This window comes from Tyto alba, unplaced genomic scaffold, assembly GCF_018691265.1.
Source record: "Tyto alba isolate M040663 unplaced genomic scaffold, T.alba_DEE_v4.0 Super-Scaffold_7, whole genome shotgun sequence".
Classification (NCBI taxonomy): Eukaryota; Metazoa; Chordata; class Aves; order Strigiformes; family Tytonidae; genus Tyto; species Tyto alba.
Window position 1 is genome coordinate 5281028 of NW_024881328.1, and position 17715 is coordinate 5298742.

General features: G+C 36.5%; 1 protein-coding gene across 6 annotated transcripts in view; it reads right to left on the reverse strand.

Annotated features, from left to right (window-relative positions):
- Positions 1-17715, reverse strand: part of ARHGAP15 (Rho GTPase activating protein 15) — a 332260-nt gene that overhangs the window by 99771 nt on the left and 214774 nt on the right. For all 6 annotated transcript variants that reach the window (XM_032997444.2, XM_032997445.2, XM_032997440.2 and 3 more), the window contains one exon: positions 7413-7490. In XM_032997444.2, coding sequence (XP_032853335.2) covers positions 7413-7490 — 78 coding nt within the window. The remainder of the gene's footprint in view (positions 1-7412; positions 7491-17715) is intronic.

Below are 17715 nucleotides of genomic sequence, written 5' to 3' on the forward strand. Positions count from 1 at the left end.
AAACCACACTTTCCTTTGAATTAAAAAAAAAAAAAACCTCACAAAGTTCTGTGTCTTAAAATAGACATTCAGACACAGAGAAAAGAGAAGAACCCACATCAGTAACATACATGTATTAATTGATTCATCAAATATTGTGGGCTCAAAGTATTCTGTTGTCAGAGTTTTAAAGCTTGGAAAAAAAAAAAAAAAATCTTGGCTACAGCTTGGCATATGCAGGTCTTAACCCAGAAACAAGCTGTTTTATAATTATTTCTGAAAATTGCTTCAGTCCATTTTATTTTCTATGCTTGCCTGGGAAGTGTGAAAAAGAAAGAAAAAAACCTATTTTTGACTCAAGGCTTTCAAGACATTTTGGTTCTCAGCTAGCAAGTAACCCAGTTTGAGCCTGATATTTCCAACATGAACTTTGGACCGCTCTTACTGGTTTCCCAGTGACACTGGTTACATGAATAACTGCTGGCAGAAGTGAGGAAGGCTTTGCTGTCTGGGCCATGCTTGATCACAGGGAGAACGTCACCAAGGTTGGAGGGTGGCTCTAAGGTCAGACCCCAAATAAGACACATTGACGTGTTTCTAAGCATACTCACATATGCCTGAAAAATACAACCAATAACCTCCTAAAACATCTAAAAATGTATGAGACGGCAGGATATCATTGGAAATCTTACTCATGCACATCCACAAGAAATTAAGGACCCACAAATAAAAAATAAAGTGACTGCAAGAGAGAACTAAGCCCTTTTTTCCCCACCCCTCTTTTTCCAGTGATCCTTGATGCAATTTTAAAATAAAGCCTGCAACGATCCTGTTGGACCTTCAAATTCATAGCTCGTCTCGAAGTCAGCAGCTGACAGAGGACCTGCTCTCCACTGCCCACAGAGCCTTTGTTAATGGCAGGACCAGAGCTGTTGGCTGCCTTTGAAATGGATATATTGGGTCAATGGAAAGAATTGGATATTTTTGTAAGGAGAGTTTTGTTGGTTTGTTTTATTTTTTTTTTTTTGTCCTCTTTTTTCCCCTCTTTTCCTTATTTTAAAAAAAAAAAAAGCTGTGAAAACAAGCTGCTACTTTTCCTTTTTTTTCTCCCCCCCCCCCCCCTAGTTCTCTCCTCCTTTTTTTTCCTCCCGCCTCTTTTTCCTTCTAAATGCTTCAAAACCACCCAGGCCATTTGTGCTGACCTGCCGGCTCCGTTTCAAAGGCAGCTTCAGTTTTGTGTCAGCTCCATGGGCTCTGCCCGCCGAGGCAGAGCCAGCCGGGAAACCACTCTGGTTCCTGATAGCTGAGGCTCAGACATATGGTCCCAGCAAGCTCATATAATCAGTAATATTAAAAAAAAAAAAAATATTCCTAAGATTTGTTCCTCTTTTCTCATAGTTCATTGATAAAGAACATGTCAGTACGGTTGAAGAATCCTGCTGGTTAAAGGTATCATCCTTAGCTGCTCATATGGTCTGGGCTCTTACTTGTCAATTAGATTAATCCAAGCCATTTTAGAACAATAAATATAAGTACAGATGGAATATAAACATATTGAGGATTACTGGTTTTGACGGCTGTTGTTTATTAAACCAAATGTAATGTTGCAGTGAGAATTTTGTTGATATTTCAAATGGAAAGGAAAAGTAAATAGGAATTAGATATTCTTTAGGAAATAAATAAAAAAAAAAACTAACCAAAAAACCAACAAACTTCCACACCACAACCTCCAAAACAGCCCATGGTAATAAAAATGCAATGATTTTACTTAAAATGCCACCTATGAGCTACCTTTAGAGAAAGGATATGGCACCTATAAACTCAAAACACTAGGTATGTTGAAATCCATAAAATTTCCAATTACTGCTTCAGAATTTATTGTGCACATATGGAAAATAATACTTGTAAAAGAGAAAGGGGTTTGTGCCTGGTGCTGTCAATACTGTGAAGGATGGGGTGATTATAAAGCAAATTAACAATACTTTTAAATGTGCATTCACTTATCTTTCCAATTAAATCCTTGTTAAACAACTGCACAGACAGTAATGGTGCTTCTGCAAAGCACTGATCAAGACAGTTTTATTGTAATTTTTACTCTGTAACAATTAATCAAGTAGGCATTTTCTTTATTATTAAATTATTTAGTTAATAAATATTCACAATCGTTTCACATATTTGTAGTTTAAATTTTACTTTTAATTTTTCTTAAACTGAATTATATTCCAGTATATTTTTTTATAGAAAAAACAACAGGAATATTTTAATTCTTTTTGCCAAAATGTTTTTTGTTAACTCCAGGTAACTCCAGGGTGAGATTAAATCAATTTTTTTCCCCAGTGTAATTACCAATTCAGGTATCTTTGACTGTCCTTTTCCATGTTCCATAAGAAATGTACCTCTCTGCAATAATGTAATACTTAGCTTCTGTAAGAATTAATATTTCCCCTCCACCATTGGTACATAAGTATGGTAACAAAGCCATAAAAACACAGTAGTTGACCTTTGGACAGTACCTGGTGTTTCACAGTTAACGCACAAGGTATTCCAAATGAAATAACAGAATGCAAAGGTCATCTGTACAGTAAATACCAAGCATTTGCAAACAAAGCATTGGGTATAAAGACAATTAGGAACTCTCTTGTATTATGTATGAACCAACACTTACTGAATGAACCAATAAGCACTGAAATTTGTATTTCTATGGTTAGTTTCCCTGAACATATATGTATTAGGATAGAATCCTAGCTTTTCAGTAATGCGTTATGAACCATTTATAGATCCATTTTTTTCAGTTAATTTAGTACTCATGAAAATTGCTTGTTTGACAGTTGCAGAAATTGAACACCCAGGAGAATAGCACAGGAGGCGTAAAGAAATAACTCCTACCTCCTCACACAGGTATCTCTGGTGATGAAGCACAAAGGGCAAATGAAGATTGCTGGGAGAGACACGAGCAAGCAAGACAAGGAACTCATAGGGTTTGGCACAAAAAAGGTCCTTACCCCATTACATCACGGCGTGTAGCAGCACAACGGGTTCAACCAGACCAGGGAACGGACCATAAATTCACACTTACAAAATAAAACCCTTATGGCTGAAGAATCTTCCCCTTTTCCTTCTCGTGCACTTTTTGCCTCACTGTCGGCATTTTCGTTTTAATCAGCTCAGAAGCTTGCTTTTGAAAACACCTCCCACCTGTTTCCCCTTTCATATAATGATGCCTTAATGGCCCTGAGCAGCCCCACCTGGGGCTCTCTCACCGCTGACCATGGGCCCATCTCAAACACCACCCTGGGGCTTTGGGCCAAAACAATTGAGTTTTTCAGTAGCATCCTCATGCCCTGGAACTGTCAGCACACTTTACATGGTTTACCAGACTTATTTACAGCACCTTGCCCCTTCTCCTACAGGTGTGAATTAAAAGAATATCCTCACAAATATGCATAAAGGCTTTAATTTACTGGATCTTGTTTACAATCAGCGAAAGTCCTCCAGATTTTCAATAAAATCCCTAAAGAACTGACAAGTACCAAAAAGAATTTTATTTATTTATTTTTTTTTTTTTAAGATTGCAACGATTAGACTTAACCAGTAATATGGAAAGCATAAGAGGAATGGACTTCTCCATCTAAAGTCTCTGGCTATTATAGAAGCATTTGCCATACATTCTCAGTCAGAAATATTAAATGACTGGTAGCTTAATTTCTAAAACCAAAATTCTTCAGTGCTTGTAGACTAAGAAAAGTATGAATTTCTTGATGTCAGTTTGGTCTAAACAGCTTCTACTGCCTTGATTCAGTGATTTGAAAAATGATGACTTAGAGTTTTGAAAGTGCTGAGAGATGTTATAGCCTGGTCCTCTTATGATCAACTGATCTTTTCAGCTCTTAATGGGAAAATAAATCACAGACAAAAGATAATCCTGTTGCACAGAAGCGAAAAAGGTGTGATATCAATAGACTTTTATAGAAAAAGAAAACTCTGTGAAAGGGATAAAGTAAATAAGGTAGTTTGTTCTGCTGATGCTCATGTTGGCAAGGTAAAAGCCCTCTTCAGGAGCTGCCTATCTCAAGAAATGAGAATTAAACACAAATTGTAGTCAGAGAGTTAAAAAAGCTACAAGGCATGTTTTTTTATTGTAAACCCATCCTCATCCACAAAAATCTAGAATTTCAAGGGTCTTTCTAGTTTTTTACTGTTCTTATTTCTTCTTTAATGGCAAAGCTGTCAACTGTTAGTTTGTTTTCTTTTCATATTCACCAGTTCTCTCTTATTTCACTTTTGATGCTGCAGGTGACATTAACAGTATGGGAGAAGGAGCCAAATAAAGCTTTGGTATATTCTAATTAATGATTATTCTAATAAAAATTACTTTGATATGGCAACCAGCCTAGAGCATCTTCTATGATCTTTAAATTTCAATGTGATACATATTACTTATAACCTACAAATGTAGGTGTAACACAATGGCAAAGCACTCAGGAAGAAAAAGCCCATTAAGTATTTGGCCTGTATAAGAACTGATTGCACAGTCAATCTCTGCAATGTAAATAGGCTTTTTCAGAACATTTGTTTGCATTCATAATTAAATTAAACTATAACTAAAAAAAAAAAAAATCTCTATGGGAAGATCATATATATAAATATTGCTTTCCCACTGTTAACTACAGAAAAATGAAGGTACAGGGATTGAGCCGAGGAGGTCACAATAATTACCAGTGAAATGGTGCATGGAGAGTGCATTGTTAAACGTCATCCCACTGCAGAGCTTTAGAAGACTGGTAAATAAGCATGTTGGGAGCACATACTGGTTTTCCTAGTAACTTTTGTGACTTCAAGAAACAGTCTGAAACTGCTGCTGTCCTCAGCATCTAATTGACCATGGACATCAGGCCTCTTGAGGACATCAGGCTCTTGGGGTCAGTGGATGGAGACTGCTGTTGCCCTCCACCAAGCACACGTTAAATAAATCCAGTTCCCCCCATCTCCTCACAGTGTTTTTCGTAGGTACACCGTGACTCAGTGGGCTGTATCCTGCTTGCACATTCCTGCCTACCACACAGAAAGGATGTTATTTAAACAATTGAAACAGTTCCCTGCTATCTTAAAGCCATTCTTTGTGTCTGTGTTACTTCTTCAATGTTCTGATTAGAAATTACTGGATTATTCTTTGGGGACTGAAATGCTAGACTCCCATTTCCCCTCACATGGTGTTGGTGTCACCCCTGAGGACTGCGAAGTGGCATTGGGGTTTACAGGAGATGAACTTTGGCACTTCTGCATGCATTTACCTGAGGAAAGGCCAAGCATAGACCTGGCTAGATTTTTATAGCTTGGATTTTAAAGGACATGTAAGGGGGATCTGGGATGGATAATATCACTTCCCATTGAAAATCTATTTCGTTATGATATAAAATGCATGAGTGTCTTATCTGTATCAATAAAGACTAACATGAGAAACAGTACTTATCACAGCTGATAAGATGATAACATAGTTCTCCAGGGGCACTATTTTTCTTTGAATTTTCTTTTGTCACTCAGTAGGCAGATTTCTTGGACGTGCTCTAAGTAGCCAGTGTCAGAGTGGCTTTAATGTACTATTAACTTCACCTTTATATATTAATTTGTCACAGTAGTATAAACCAGAAGAAAAAAGTGCCTGGTACCTCTGTGCTGCAAAAAGCCAGCTTAGACTTCTGTCTAGCTTTACAGTATCAGCCCATCTGTTTTAGGTGAAAACTTGAGCAGTAATGTTAACCTCAAGTACGTTAACCTTTGGATGCCATGAGACATGATAGACAGGACCATTATTTTTATGGCACATTTTTTCCTGAGCAAAGATCCTAGGCAGTAAGGAAGGATAGAAAATCCTGGGTTTGCCTCTCTGTCTCCAAACAAAATACAGTGTACGATTGTTGAAAACCAAGGCAGACTACATTATCAACACACAAATACCCAACAACTATAAATCTAAGGGAACCCAATAATGAGTCAAAACCATGAGGCTGATGATTTATTCAGTCTCACTGAATTTACTGGCATAAATACTGATTCCTCATAAACCAGAGCTCACCCTCCAGTTTCAGCTGAAGGCAAGACTGATGTGGAGCAGTTGAGGAGGTGGCAAACATCTACTGCTCCCCTGAAACCTTCCCAAGATATGTAAATGAAGACTTGAAGTTGGGAATATTTTTACATCTCTCATATCTTTCAATTTCATGATAATTTTTGAGTCAAAATTCCTAGTTTATGTATAGTACAAAACTAATTGAGGAAGTTGTTGTCCAACAGCTATCATCTCCAAGAAACCACATACAATACACAATATTTAGCAGTTCTGGTAATAGTCTCCAGGTAACTTTTAAAAAGTAGGAGAAAATGTTGCAGCAGCTTCACATTTATACTTGATTAATTCAAAAGCGTATAAATTTTTAAATGCAATTTAAGGTTTAGGATTTTTCTTAATTTCTGAGATTTTTTTTTCTTGTTAAGATTTTATTTTCTTGTTAAGTAGTATCAGAAGGTTCACTATCATCAATGATATTTGCTGAGCAATTAAATGTGGGGATATTTAGTCTTTGTCAAGAGTAGTAAACTGTTTGGAGAGGTGAATGTATTTGTCATTTATCCTAATTGGCTACCAACATCAGCTTCCACACCTGTAACATTATTTATTGATCACCATTAGATTCATTTAGGCCACATCTGTGAAAAATGGTTTTGGTATTTGTGGAAATATGTTCATTATATGTGGAAACTGTGGAAATATGTTCAGCAAATATGTATAGGTTGGTTCTAATTCTGGTTCTCAGATCCCCAAAATATTAACTTTTCCTCTTCTCATTTCCTGGGGTCAAATCTTTGTCTTTTCAAAATCAGCGGTAAATCTTCCACTGACTTTGACAGAGCCAGTATTATACTTTTAGTATTTACTTTTCAGTTCATTTCAGCACCTTTTTCTCTTTTACCAGTTTCCTTTGGATCCCTATTCTACTTTTGATTTTTTGTTAAGTATCAACATCCAAACAATCTGTTATTTGTCCTTTTAACCTTTTTTTCCACCCCTCATTTTGATTCTTTGGTTTCTACATATGCTTTGTTTTTTGCCACCTTATTTCATGTATCCATTTCCTCCTTTTTTTTGTTTTTTTTTTTTTTTTTTTTTGTTTTTTTTTTGTTGTTGTTGTTTTTTTGTTTTTTTTTGTTTCTCATCTCCTGTTTAACTACTATTTTCCTCTGCTTACTCTGCTCTTTTTTTCTCTCTCCTAGCTGACATTTCCCTCTGTGCAATATCTTTCTACCTTCTCTTTCCTCTCTTTTCCAAAACACGACTCATCATTCTATGCCACTAATGTATAGCAGATTCTGAAATACTGTCATCTGAGACAGTTAAGTACTAAACAAAACATTACCAGGGTGGAGGAATCACTTACCCTGATTGACAACAAATCGTAACTTCTGTATTGTTGCCAGATTGCCGCTAACTCTGTATATTCCATCAACATCTAGACCTGAAAGAGAAACACATATTTCATTTTAGATCATATAAGTATTTTTCTTTGTATGTCTGTCAGGAAGCCAGAAGTGCCCTAACAAGTATGAAGAGCAGTGTAGTGAACGACTGAAAAATAATCCACCTGACAATAACTAAAGTGCCTCCTGCCTGATTAAATCAACAATGAAAAATAAAAGTGGTAGATTAACTTAAGTGAATACAAAACACCTAACTATAATTATCTTGTAATTCTGTCAGTGGAATACGGTTCTGCAAGGGTATTTAGTGTGATGGGAAAGAAATAGTGAATTAGCTCTTGTGCTCATAGAGAAGGAAGGGATGTTTGGGATGTGCATGATGTTATGCTAGCCCTGCTTAAGTGGGTTGTTTGTATTAATAGTGCTGGGGAATCTTCTCAGTCAGGGTCCTGGGTTTTTCAGATTTGAATTTCTGAGGCTGTGACCTTTCTGACAGTAAAGCAGTGAGGTGCCCACTCTGAAATCATGACGTGCATGAGACTACACACAACTACCGTTTCCCTACTATATTCTTCATAGTAGATCAGACAAGTTTGAAGATGAAATTAAATATCCCAAATACCATATGCCCTGGAGTACATTTCTTCATTAATATAGGCCATTCTTTTCAAGGACAACCTGACAGTCTTGTTTCTCCCTGCATATCTACTCAAGGTTTATCTTCTAGGTGAAACTAGATGTCATACTTCCTTTTGTGACATATTATCTCCTACAGCAAGCTCTGCTGATATGACTGTTTAAAATAGCACTTCCAGCCCTGGTTGCATAGCTGCAGCATTTCAAAGCACATGGGAAATGCTCTTCTTTCCTGGGAGAATTAGCTATTGTGGAACAGCGACCGAATCTGCATGCTTAAAATTTGAAAACACTAAACTCTACATTGTCATTTCATGTTTAAAAATTGCAAGTACGTAAGATACTAAGAGAATCTACACTAAACAGGGGTTTTTAAGGCTACTCATCACTTGGAACACAAGTTTAATTAGCTTTTGGCAAGGAATTTCATGGAAAAACTTTCTCTGGGAAAACATTAATTTGTCAAAACCAAAAATTTTCAGGAAATATTTCCTGATAATGTACCTAGAGGAAATTTTTTTTCCTGATTCACGTTCGGTGAAAAGAAAAAATTGAATTTATAGGAAAGAGTGAAAACAAGTCCAAAAGTCCAGAGGCAGAGTCATAATAACACTTAAAAAGGAAGGAGCTGAGGTTCAAGTCCTTATTTCAAAGATACTTGCATCATGCCTTGGCAGAGGAGGGCCATAGTCAGTGGACTTAACTGCTTGGAGGTATCCCTCACTCATCTTGAAACATTTTAAAAGATTTACTTTTCTTTTTGATGCAGACTGAAATCAACTGAAGTCTTTTGTTTGTTTGCATGTTTGTTTTCTCTCTTTACGAAACACAGTTCTGATTGTATGTCCATCCTGCTAGGAACATCCTGATTTGATTTCCATTAAATAATCTATTTTTAAAAGGAAGAATAATTCTGTATTATATACTGGTTATCTACGTCTTTTATTAGACAATTTTCTACCCTGCACCTGTGGGTGTCCTGCAACATGATACTGAGAGTGATTATTCATTTCAGGAAGACCCCCTTTGGTTACAGAAGGATAAAGAAAAAGTTTATTTAAAAGAAATCAAAAAGGATTTGGTAATCAAGAACACTTGGAAGCTATCCATCTGCTGTATATATAACATATGAGCAAATGGAAATTACTAAAATGTTTAAGTAATGGAATTCTACCCTAAATCTGAAGAGTCTCATTCTTTTTTAGCAAGGGGAGAGTGAGAGAGCAAGAATAATTCCCAGCATAGGAATGTGGGACTCTTGTGGTAAAGGATTAAGAATTGCATCATGAAATTGAAGTCTAAACCAGAATGAGGAAAAAAATCAATCAAACAAACAAACAAGCCCTAAAATAGAATGTTAACTTTTGTTTGGATCTAATTCAATTCAGTTCTTAACCTTTCTGGATATATGGAAGTGAAAGCAATACATGTCACTTTGGGTGAAACACCTATGTCTCACTTTAATAGTATCAATTTGGAACCTGCATAAATTATCCAGATCAAGTGAAAATTAAAAACAATGTTGTAAATTGGTGAATATTACCTCTTGCAAAATGATCTGGAGTATACAAGTGCATTATTATTGTTATTAATTTATTTTGGTCCAGAAATGAGGTCTGATTAGCATTTCATTTGGACACTATACAATATGGCACAGAGAAAAAAATAAAATATATAAAAAAAAAAACAAAAAACAAAACAAAACAAAAAAACAACAAACCAAGAATATCAAGCCAATTATAGTGTTCACGTGCCATCAACTTTCTGCTCCAAGAACTTTGAAAGTTAAGCCAAACCAAACCAATGCAAATTGGTGGATTTGGACATCCTTTTCATGACCACATTATCTTAGCTGGATTGTTAACAACTTATTTTGGAAATCCAATTAGGAACAAAAGAGAAAGAGAGAGAAAGAGAAATATGTCTTTATAGTTCTAATATCCTGATTCTGTGAACAATTTTCAAAGAAAATTCACTTTTAAGGGCACCTCTACCAAGAATAAAAACATCACTGCACTGTTGTCAGTGTTTCTTCAAGGCAGGCTATAAATACTTAGGGAACAAGATGAAACAAAAGCCTTGCAGACTTTCCTATCTGGTGCTGGCGTTTAAGTATAGTGGTAAAGAAGGTTTCTGAAAAAAAAGTCATTGTAATAAAGTCTAACTGTTGTTCGCTATAGGGTGACCTTCTTGTGTTTTGGAGTGGGATTTATCAGGGAAGAATCACTGGATTCTGCCCTGGAGGAGTACAAGTATTTTATTTGTTTTATAACCCAATCTCCAACTCTGCTTCTGTTTGTTTTAATGAGGAACCTGAGGACAGGATGGGCCCACAATTAGAAATGATAGACAAAAGCATGATAATGACTTCAGTATTTCCACTAAATTTTGTAAAGCTATAAGAAATGTAGGAAATGGACTTACTCAAGAATACATCAGTTTAGCTGCCAAACTATAGGTAAATTTTAACTGTTTTAGTTTTAAAAAATTATACAGGTACTCCTGGTAAGAAAGTTAAAAGACAAGTGAACTCAGACTTGGTTGAGATTCAAGAATAATAATGAACGTGCTAGTCACTGTATAACTGCACAGAAGATGTTAGAAAAACGCTTATTTAAGAACATTTCTTGCACTCCTGCATCTAGACAAAACGGAAATAACCATGAATGCAGGTCAGCGTCAGCTCCAGTAGCAGTTTGATATGGAATCAGGTATTGCACAGAAACATTACAAACACAGGAAAAAGTTAGACCTTAGGTTATATATTTGTCCAAACATATGTTTTAAAATATTAGTCTGATATTTGTTGAGGTAGTCCTGATGCTTTATGAACTGCCTTGAATGAAATGTTCTCATTAATTCTTTTCTGTTGCATAGAACAGATCCCTCTCCCAAATCACATTGCATTCTGCCTAAGCTTAATCTATATTTGACAATATCTTCAAACTGAATATAATAAGAAATTCTCTATGTGTGAGGGGAAGGGGAGTGGTGGTATACAGAAATTTCTCTCTCTGTTTTTTAACAAGATTTAGAATTTGAAACATACCATTTTAAATGGCACTAGGTAACTTCCTGCATAGAAACCCACGAAACTTTCACAATTAATGTATCCTGAAATAGGTGTGGTCCCCAGGCCTGGTAGGAGTTTTGTAAAAGAAACCATCGTGTTGGATTCAACAACAAAGTGAAGTACAAACTTGAAGAAAGGCATTCTTTAGTTAGTCCTTTCATTTAAAATCAGTTATGTTCAGGGCAAAAATATTGTATTTCAAAGGAGCCTATTATGTCTTCCCATAAACAGAAAGATCATACATTTTAAAACTAAAGTATCATTATGTAATCAAGCTGTTGTATTATAAACTATTTTGTGGGCTCAGATGCCCAGGGCTATCTTTACAAATATTTAAGAGGTCATTATCAGGGTATGTTCTCCCTAAAACTATAATTCTTTCCTCCTGTTTTCATATGCATCTTACCATAAATATCTGATATATAAACAATTTTTTAAAAGTTTACTAAGGGCACAAAAGCGAGGCACGAAGTCATTTAAAGAAGCAGAAATGGGTAAATACAGCAAATACACTAACAGCAAGATAGTGTGTCAGATGAGAAAAACACCACAAACAGTGTGTAACAAAAAATAAAGTTTTGTAAAAGGATTTGTATGCCAATAGAAGGAAAATCATGAAGAATAGAAAAGAATAAACCTGATACATTAAAATTTGACATTAAAAATACTTATCTGGATAGGGTTACAAAAGGTACCCAGAGTTTCTGGTGAATGTGGGAGCAAAAAAGTGGTTTTGTCTGATGTTATGGAAACCAGAGGTGAAAATGATGAGAACAATGAAATAAATTTGAGTTACACCACACACAGGAAGGAAAAATAGGGGCATTAACAGCAAACAAGGGACACATGCATATAAACTGAAGAGTAGTGTAGAGGAGGTGTGAGCTAAAGGTACTTGTACCAGCAAAACTGGTGTACAGCTTGATCAGCTTGGATTGAAAGGAGCCCCAATTCCTTTTGAACATAAGACTATCTGCACTCAACATGGTTTTCAGTGTTGCTGATATCTCTATCCTGCTTTTTAATGTGGTGTTGGGTGGGGTTAGGCATGCCCTAAAGCTCCTGGAGCAGGGTCGGAGGCTGACACCAGGATTTGCTCTGGTGGAAAAAAAAAACCTTCTCTTTTGATTGTCAGAACGACCCACTTCTTGTATTGCTCCCATCAAAGGATCACATTCACGAGGCTGAAAACAACATCCCAGCTAGTATCTGACACTAAAACAGGTCCCACCCCTAATCCAGACAAGGTACTTGGCTGCCATGGAAGTGGGTGCCATACAAACGTCACGTTAGACAGTTGTACCCGATAGACAAGGATAAACAAACCTAGGAGACTGAACAGTGGGTGATAATGGAAATTGATCTGAAGGACAAAGAGATAATCGCTGTTGTAAAAAAAAAGTAGGTTTCAGTCATTGGTGCTCATGATATACACGTCTCATTTGTAAATACAGTATAAGAGAAATACTTGGAAATTACTAAGGCTGGAAAGAGTGACGGAAGAGTTATTCTGATATTGTAAAAGCAGTAAGAGGGATGCACTTGGAGACTGGCTAGACTGACCTCAGTCCCAGACAGCCTACTTAAATAATTAATTCGGGATTCTATGAACAAATAATTCATAGCAAAATATAATTAATCTCAACCAGCATGGTTTCATGGAAATCAGGGCCTTGTCTAGCAAACTTGTTGCATTTTTTGATAAGATTGGATTTTTGACAGCTCTCATTGATAAAGGCAATGGTATTGAAATAGTATGTTTGGCTTTCCATGAGAGTTTTGACTTAGTACCACATGACATTTTGATTAAAGCACTTGCATTTTATGGAATTAACAGGGCATATATTACATGGATTAAAAACTGGCTCAATGACAGACCTCAAAATGTGGTAGTTAATGGGAGATATCAGTTAACAAGGTCATAACTGGCAGAGCTCTTAAGAGTAGAGCTCTCAGTCCAGTGTCATCTAATACTTTTATCACAGATGTGGACAACGAGAAGAAAAATCTTGGTTGGCAAAGTAAGAGGATGACACAAAGATCAGAGGGATATTAAATGATGATAAAGACAGGTAAAGTTACAGAAGGTCTGAGCTGCTACCTTAAATGGTCACAGCCTGGTAAAATAAGTTTTTGAACGGACAAATACAGGGTAAATCCAACATTCTAGAAGAAGGTTGCAAAGGACTGGAGGTTTATTTTAAATAATCAGCTGAACATGATCTCTCAGTTCAGTGTTATAGCAAAGAAGACTAATGTCATCCCTTCAATTATAGAAAGAGGAGTACCGAAGAGAAACAGGGAAGAGATTGTACTTCTTCATGTGCTACAAATAGGATCTCCAGTAGAGCACTGCATTGGATATAGAAGCAAATAAAACGAAACATAAAATATGTGCTTCATTGCTTCATATTGAAGAGAGGATGGAGAGATGTCCTCTCCATCGGTATTTTTCACATGATTTGCAGGTACTGGACTCACGACCAGCACTGCCCAGCTGCAGGACCTGTGACAGACAAGCCCGAATTCAAGGTAGCATGAACAAGATTTTCTTTATTCTGTTAGTAATAGAAATCCAACACTGTATCAGGATTTAGTAAAGGCAGAGATAGTGGGGGGGTGGGGGGGGTGTGTGCGGGCTGGGAGAAAGGAGAGGAGAAATTGTACTAGTTTTTAACAAGCTAAGAAATGACTCTATAGGAGGTATCTGACATGAGGTTTGGTGAATCTCTTTAGGAAATTAGCTAACAAGAAATAATTCTATATTTGACTGCAATAGTATCAAGAAGATGAGGGGCATTCCTACATAAAAAAAGAATCTAATTTTTTCTTGCAGTAATAACTTCAAGATGCAATGAATGGAGAGAAGCTTGACTAAGATCTTATTGTTTTCAAGACCCTGTAGAAACTATTTAATGGAAGCAATTACAACACTGAATTTGAGCATTACATACTGAGAATAAGTAACAAGTGAATATGATGGATGATATAATTTATACTGTTTCATATCACTTGATGGTAGAATTTCCACTTAGATATTTATACACAAATAAATAAGGGTAGCAACAGTACAAAGCAAGTGCTATTTAAACCAGCACACAGTTCGCTCCTATGCAGGGCTGCTGTTTAATGCCTAAAATCAAGCTTGCTATGTCTTCGTCTTCTTTTCTATTGTGTTACAGTGTCTTTGACATTCAAGAAGTTTATGGTTTAAAAGCCCCAGGAACAACAAGACTTACTCAGAAGCCTCCCTGTAACAAGAAACAAAACTAAACTTTGAAGCTGTTTTTTTTTGAATGAAACCATTGAACATGCAGCATGTTCACTGTAATTTTGCTGTTACCTCCAATATATACTTTTGCCATTCTGATAGTCCCACTTCTTGCAGCTAAACAAAGTGACCTCATTGCTTTCCACTGTATTTTCTTTTAAACATTGGCTGGGATGATTGAGATTCAGGAATGTGGGAAAATGGATTCCCAAGCCACGTCCATCCCCTTTAATTCTGAGCTGTAATTTTTGGCTTGGCTTGAATCACAGTCATCACATTTCAGTCTGAATCTCTCTGTAAAGTGATCTTTCTTAAACATTTCTTTCACTCATCATGGGATCAGAAACAAAGCCATTCTAGTCTTTCAGCGAAACACTTACAAACGTCTTTTTACAGCAACTCACAAGAGCTGAATTTCCTTTAAAAATGTTTGAAAAAGAGGAGGTTTTCATTGCCTGATTGTCCTCTTTGTGAATCTTGTCATCTGTATGCCATGAGCTACAGCTATTTTAATCTGTTTTTGTTTGCAATCCATTTGGTGTCCGCCCAAGAAAATGCAGGTGATTCTAATTAACTTACTGCTGAAGATGTGGAAAAATCTCAATTGTGCTACAGAGAATTATACACTTAAAACCTTCCCTCTATTATTTATAACGGCTTATTAATGAAAATGATTACATGAATACATTTACCACCTGATTCATCTTTGTTCACTTTTTAAATCAACAAGGTTTATGCTAAAGGGGAAAAATCCCTACCAAATACAGACCTCAAGTACACACATCAACTCACTGGCTTAAATGGAATGGCAGTTTAGAAGGAAATAACATTGTTGTGCTTTATGCAACACTGTATAATATCTGAAATTACTAAATGTTTGGAAATAGCCATTCTCTCTGTAACACATTAGTATTTAATTTTGTGAATGCTTATTTCTTTTTTGTTTGCTTGTTTGTTTTCTCTTTTAATATCTCCTTCACCACTCCTATTTGCTCTCATTTGCTGCAGTTACTGCTTCTCACGTACAGGCTAGTCAGTCCATTCTGACCAATGCTTAGCTTATCTGAAATAAAATAGGATTTCTATGATTGTCTGCTACTTTATCAACTATACTTTCTTTTCCTGCTTGACCAAAAGGTCCTGCAAGAGCATTAGGAATCTTCAAAAGCCGAATGGTCCTTCACCAACAACTCTAATCAGCTTCATACCTCCAGAGATGTGCAGTTTCCAATTGTCACCTGTCTGGTGTTGTGACCATATGTCACATATGGTGACTGACAGAATGGAATTTCAGGTACTGAGATTTGAGGTATTTGTGGGAAAATCAATAGGTGTTAAATACTAGCACTGAGTATTTTTTGCTAGGTACAGATACCAACAGGCAGTTTACCACCTTCCATCGGTTGCCATTTCTATTATTCTGCGCTACGCAATATATGCTGTGATAGTCTAATTTGAATGTGGTGATAATGTGGATAATGCAGTTTATTTTTGGGAGGATGAAAGCCTGAATAAAGGTTATCATTTTAGGAGAAGCTGACGATGGAAAAACTCATCCACTGTGTGACATGATCAGAACAGCTGGGGATGTAATGTGGAGGGCGGGGGAGAGGAGAGCCAAGGTATTTTGTATGTTCAAGAAATATATACAACATTGCCATTTCTTATATCCCAGCTGTGCCTGTTAACTTCTGGAATCATGTAGAGCTCAGCAATAAAGCATACTTGACTGATATTTACTGCAATATGCATTATAAGACATTTTCTGTCACACATTACGTTCTGAAAGAGTTAAGTAACATGAAAAAACAGGCTCAAGATTATATCTGTCATGGATGAAAATACTACATTTATGCCTCATTGTAATCCATTCATTGGTTTATGGACCCCGAGCCCTCCAGGGAGTGTCACAACTCCACATGATACTGCTGAGAGCTGTATTTTGCTTTTGGATTTCTGATTTAGCTGAAAGAAGTTTAAAAACACATGTAGCCTGACAAGTCCCTATTGGCTATACAACTGAGGAGGGTCAAGAGCATAAACTATTCCAGCAAAATCCAGCTGTAACTTATGCTCACTAAACTGGCTGAAGATCTGCCTGTTACAGACAGTAGCATACAAGAAATTTATGCATTTTGCTAAATCCTCCCACTTTGGTTAAACTGTGCTTCATTTGGGGATCCATCATCACCAACATCATGCCTGTGTTTTTTGAGCAACATCAGAACACTAAGGGAAATTGCACTTTGGGGGGTCTAACTCTCCTCTTAGGACTATATAGGACTTTCAGTCAGGTCCATTGACATCAGTAGGAACTGTGGTTAAAAGCTAAGGGACAGATATAATTCTCCAAACATCCCTTACTCCCAATGCTGATTTTAAAGAGAATTTAGTGCACAGTAGGGACAAATCTTTTCCCGTCTTTCACAATAGTGAGAGATTAAATTAGACCTCAGTAATGTCACCTCCCCATCCTTACTAGTACTGCTGCTTACTGGACTTTTAACTGTTGGAAGCAGAAGAACTGTACATTTGGGCACACGTAATCTCCAGCCAAAACGGGTAAGGAGTTTGCATTTTCTGGGCTGTAGTGCCTTTGCTTGGCAAAGAGATTTATTTATTTATTTATTTATTTATTTATTTATTTATTTATTTATTTATTTATTTATTTATTTATCTATCTATTTATTATGTGAGTGACTAAGATAGGAAATTTAGGAAGGAATAGGGATATTTAGCATGGAAATTGAAAGTCATAGAACTACTTCTTCCATTATTCTTTGGCTTTTTAAAGATAGTTCAGGAGTCCAAATAGGCCCAGGACTCTCCTCTATAACAGATCCATTTTTCATGCAACAGCCTGAAGCTATGCTCTGTTCAAATTTAGATGTCTCAAGGTTATCTATTTTGTCTTCAGGAAAGGGTCCTACCTAACCATCTGTGGGCACCTTCCTAACAGCTGCTGTGCACTGCTGGGGAGTGGATGCAAACAGTTTAACTGTTATAGTTCAACAGTTAAAGAACTATCAGCAAGGCACTTGATAGGACTTGTTTCATTGCATAACACAGAAGGCTGGATCTGTTTCTTACAGTTAGAAATTAGACCAACTCGGTTCTGGATGTCTAACAGAAGGAATGTGCAGAACCCTGCTCTAAAAATGGAGTTTGGGCTCTCATGTGCAGTTGGTATCAGTCTTTGCTTATTCATATCATATTGTAGGCATCTATCTTTGTATTTGCTTTTTATCTTTAAGTGGGAGAAAACATTTAAAAATTAGATTCT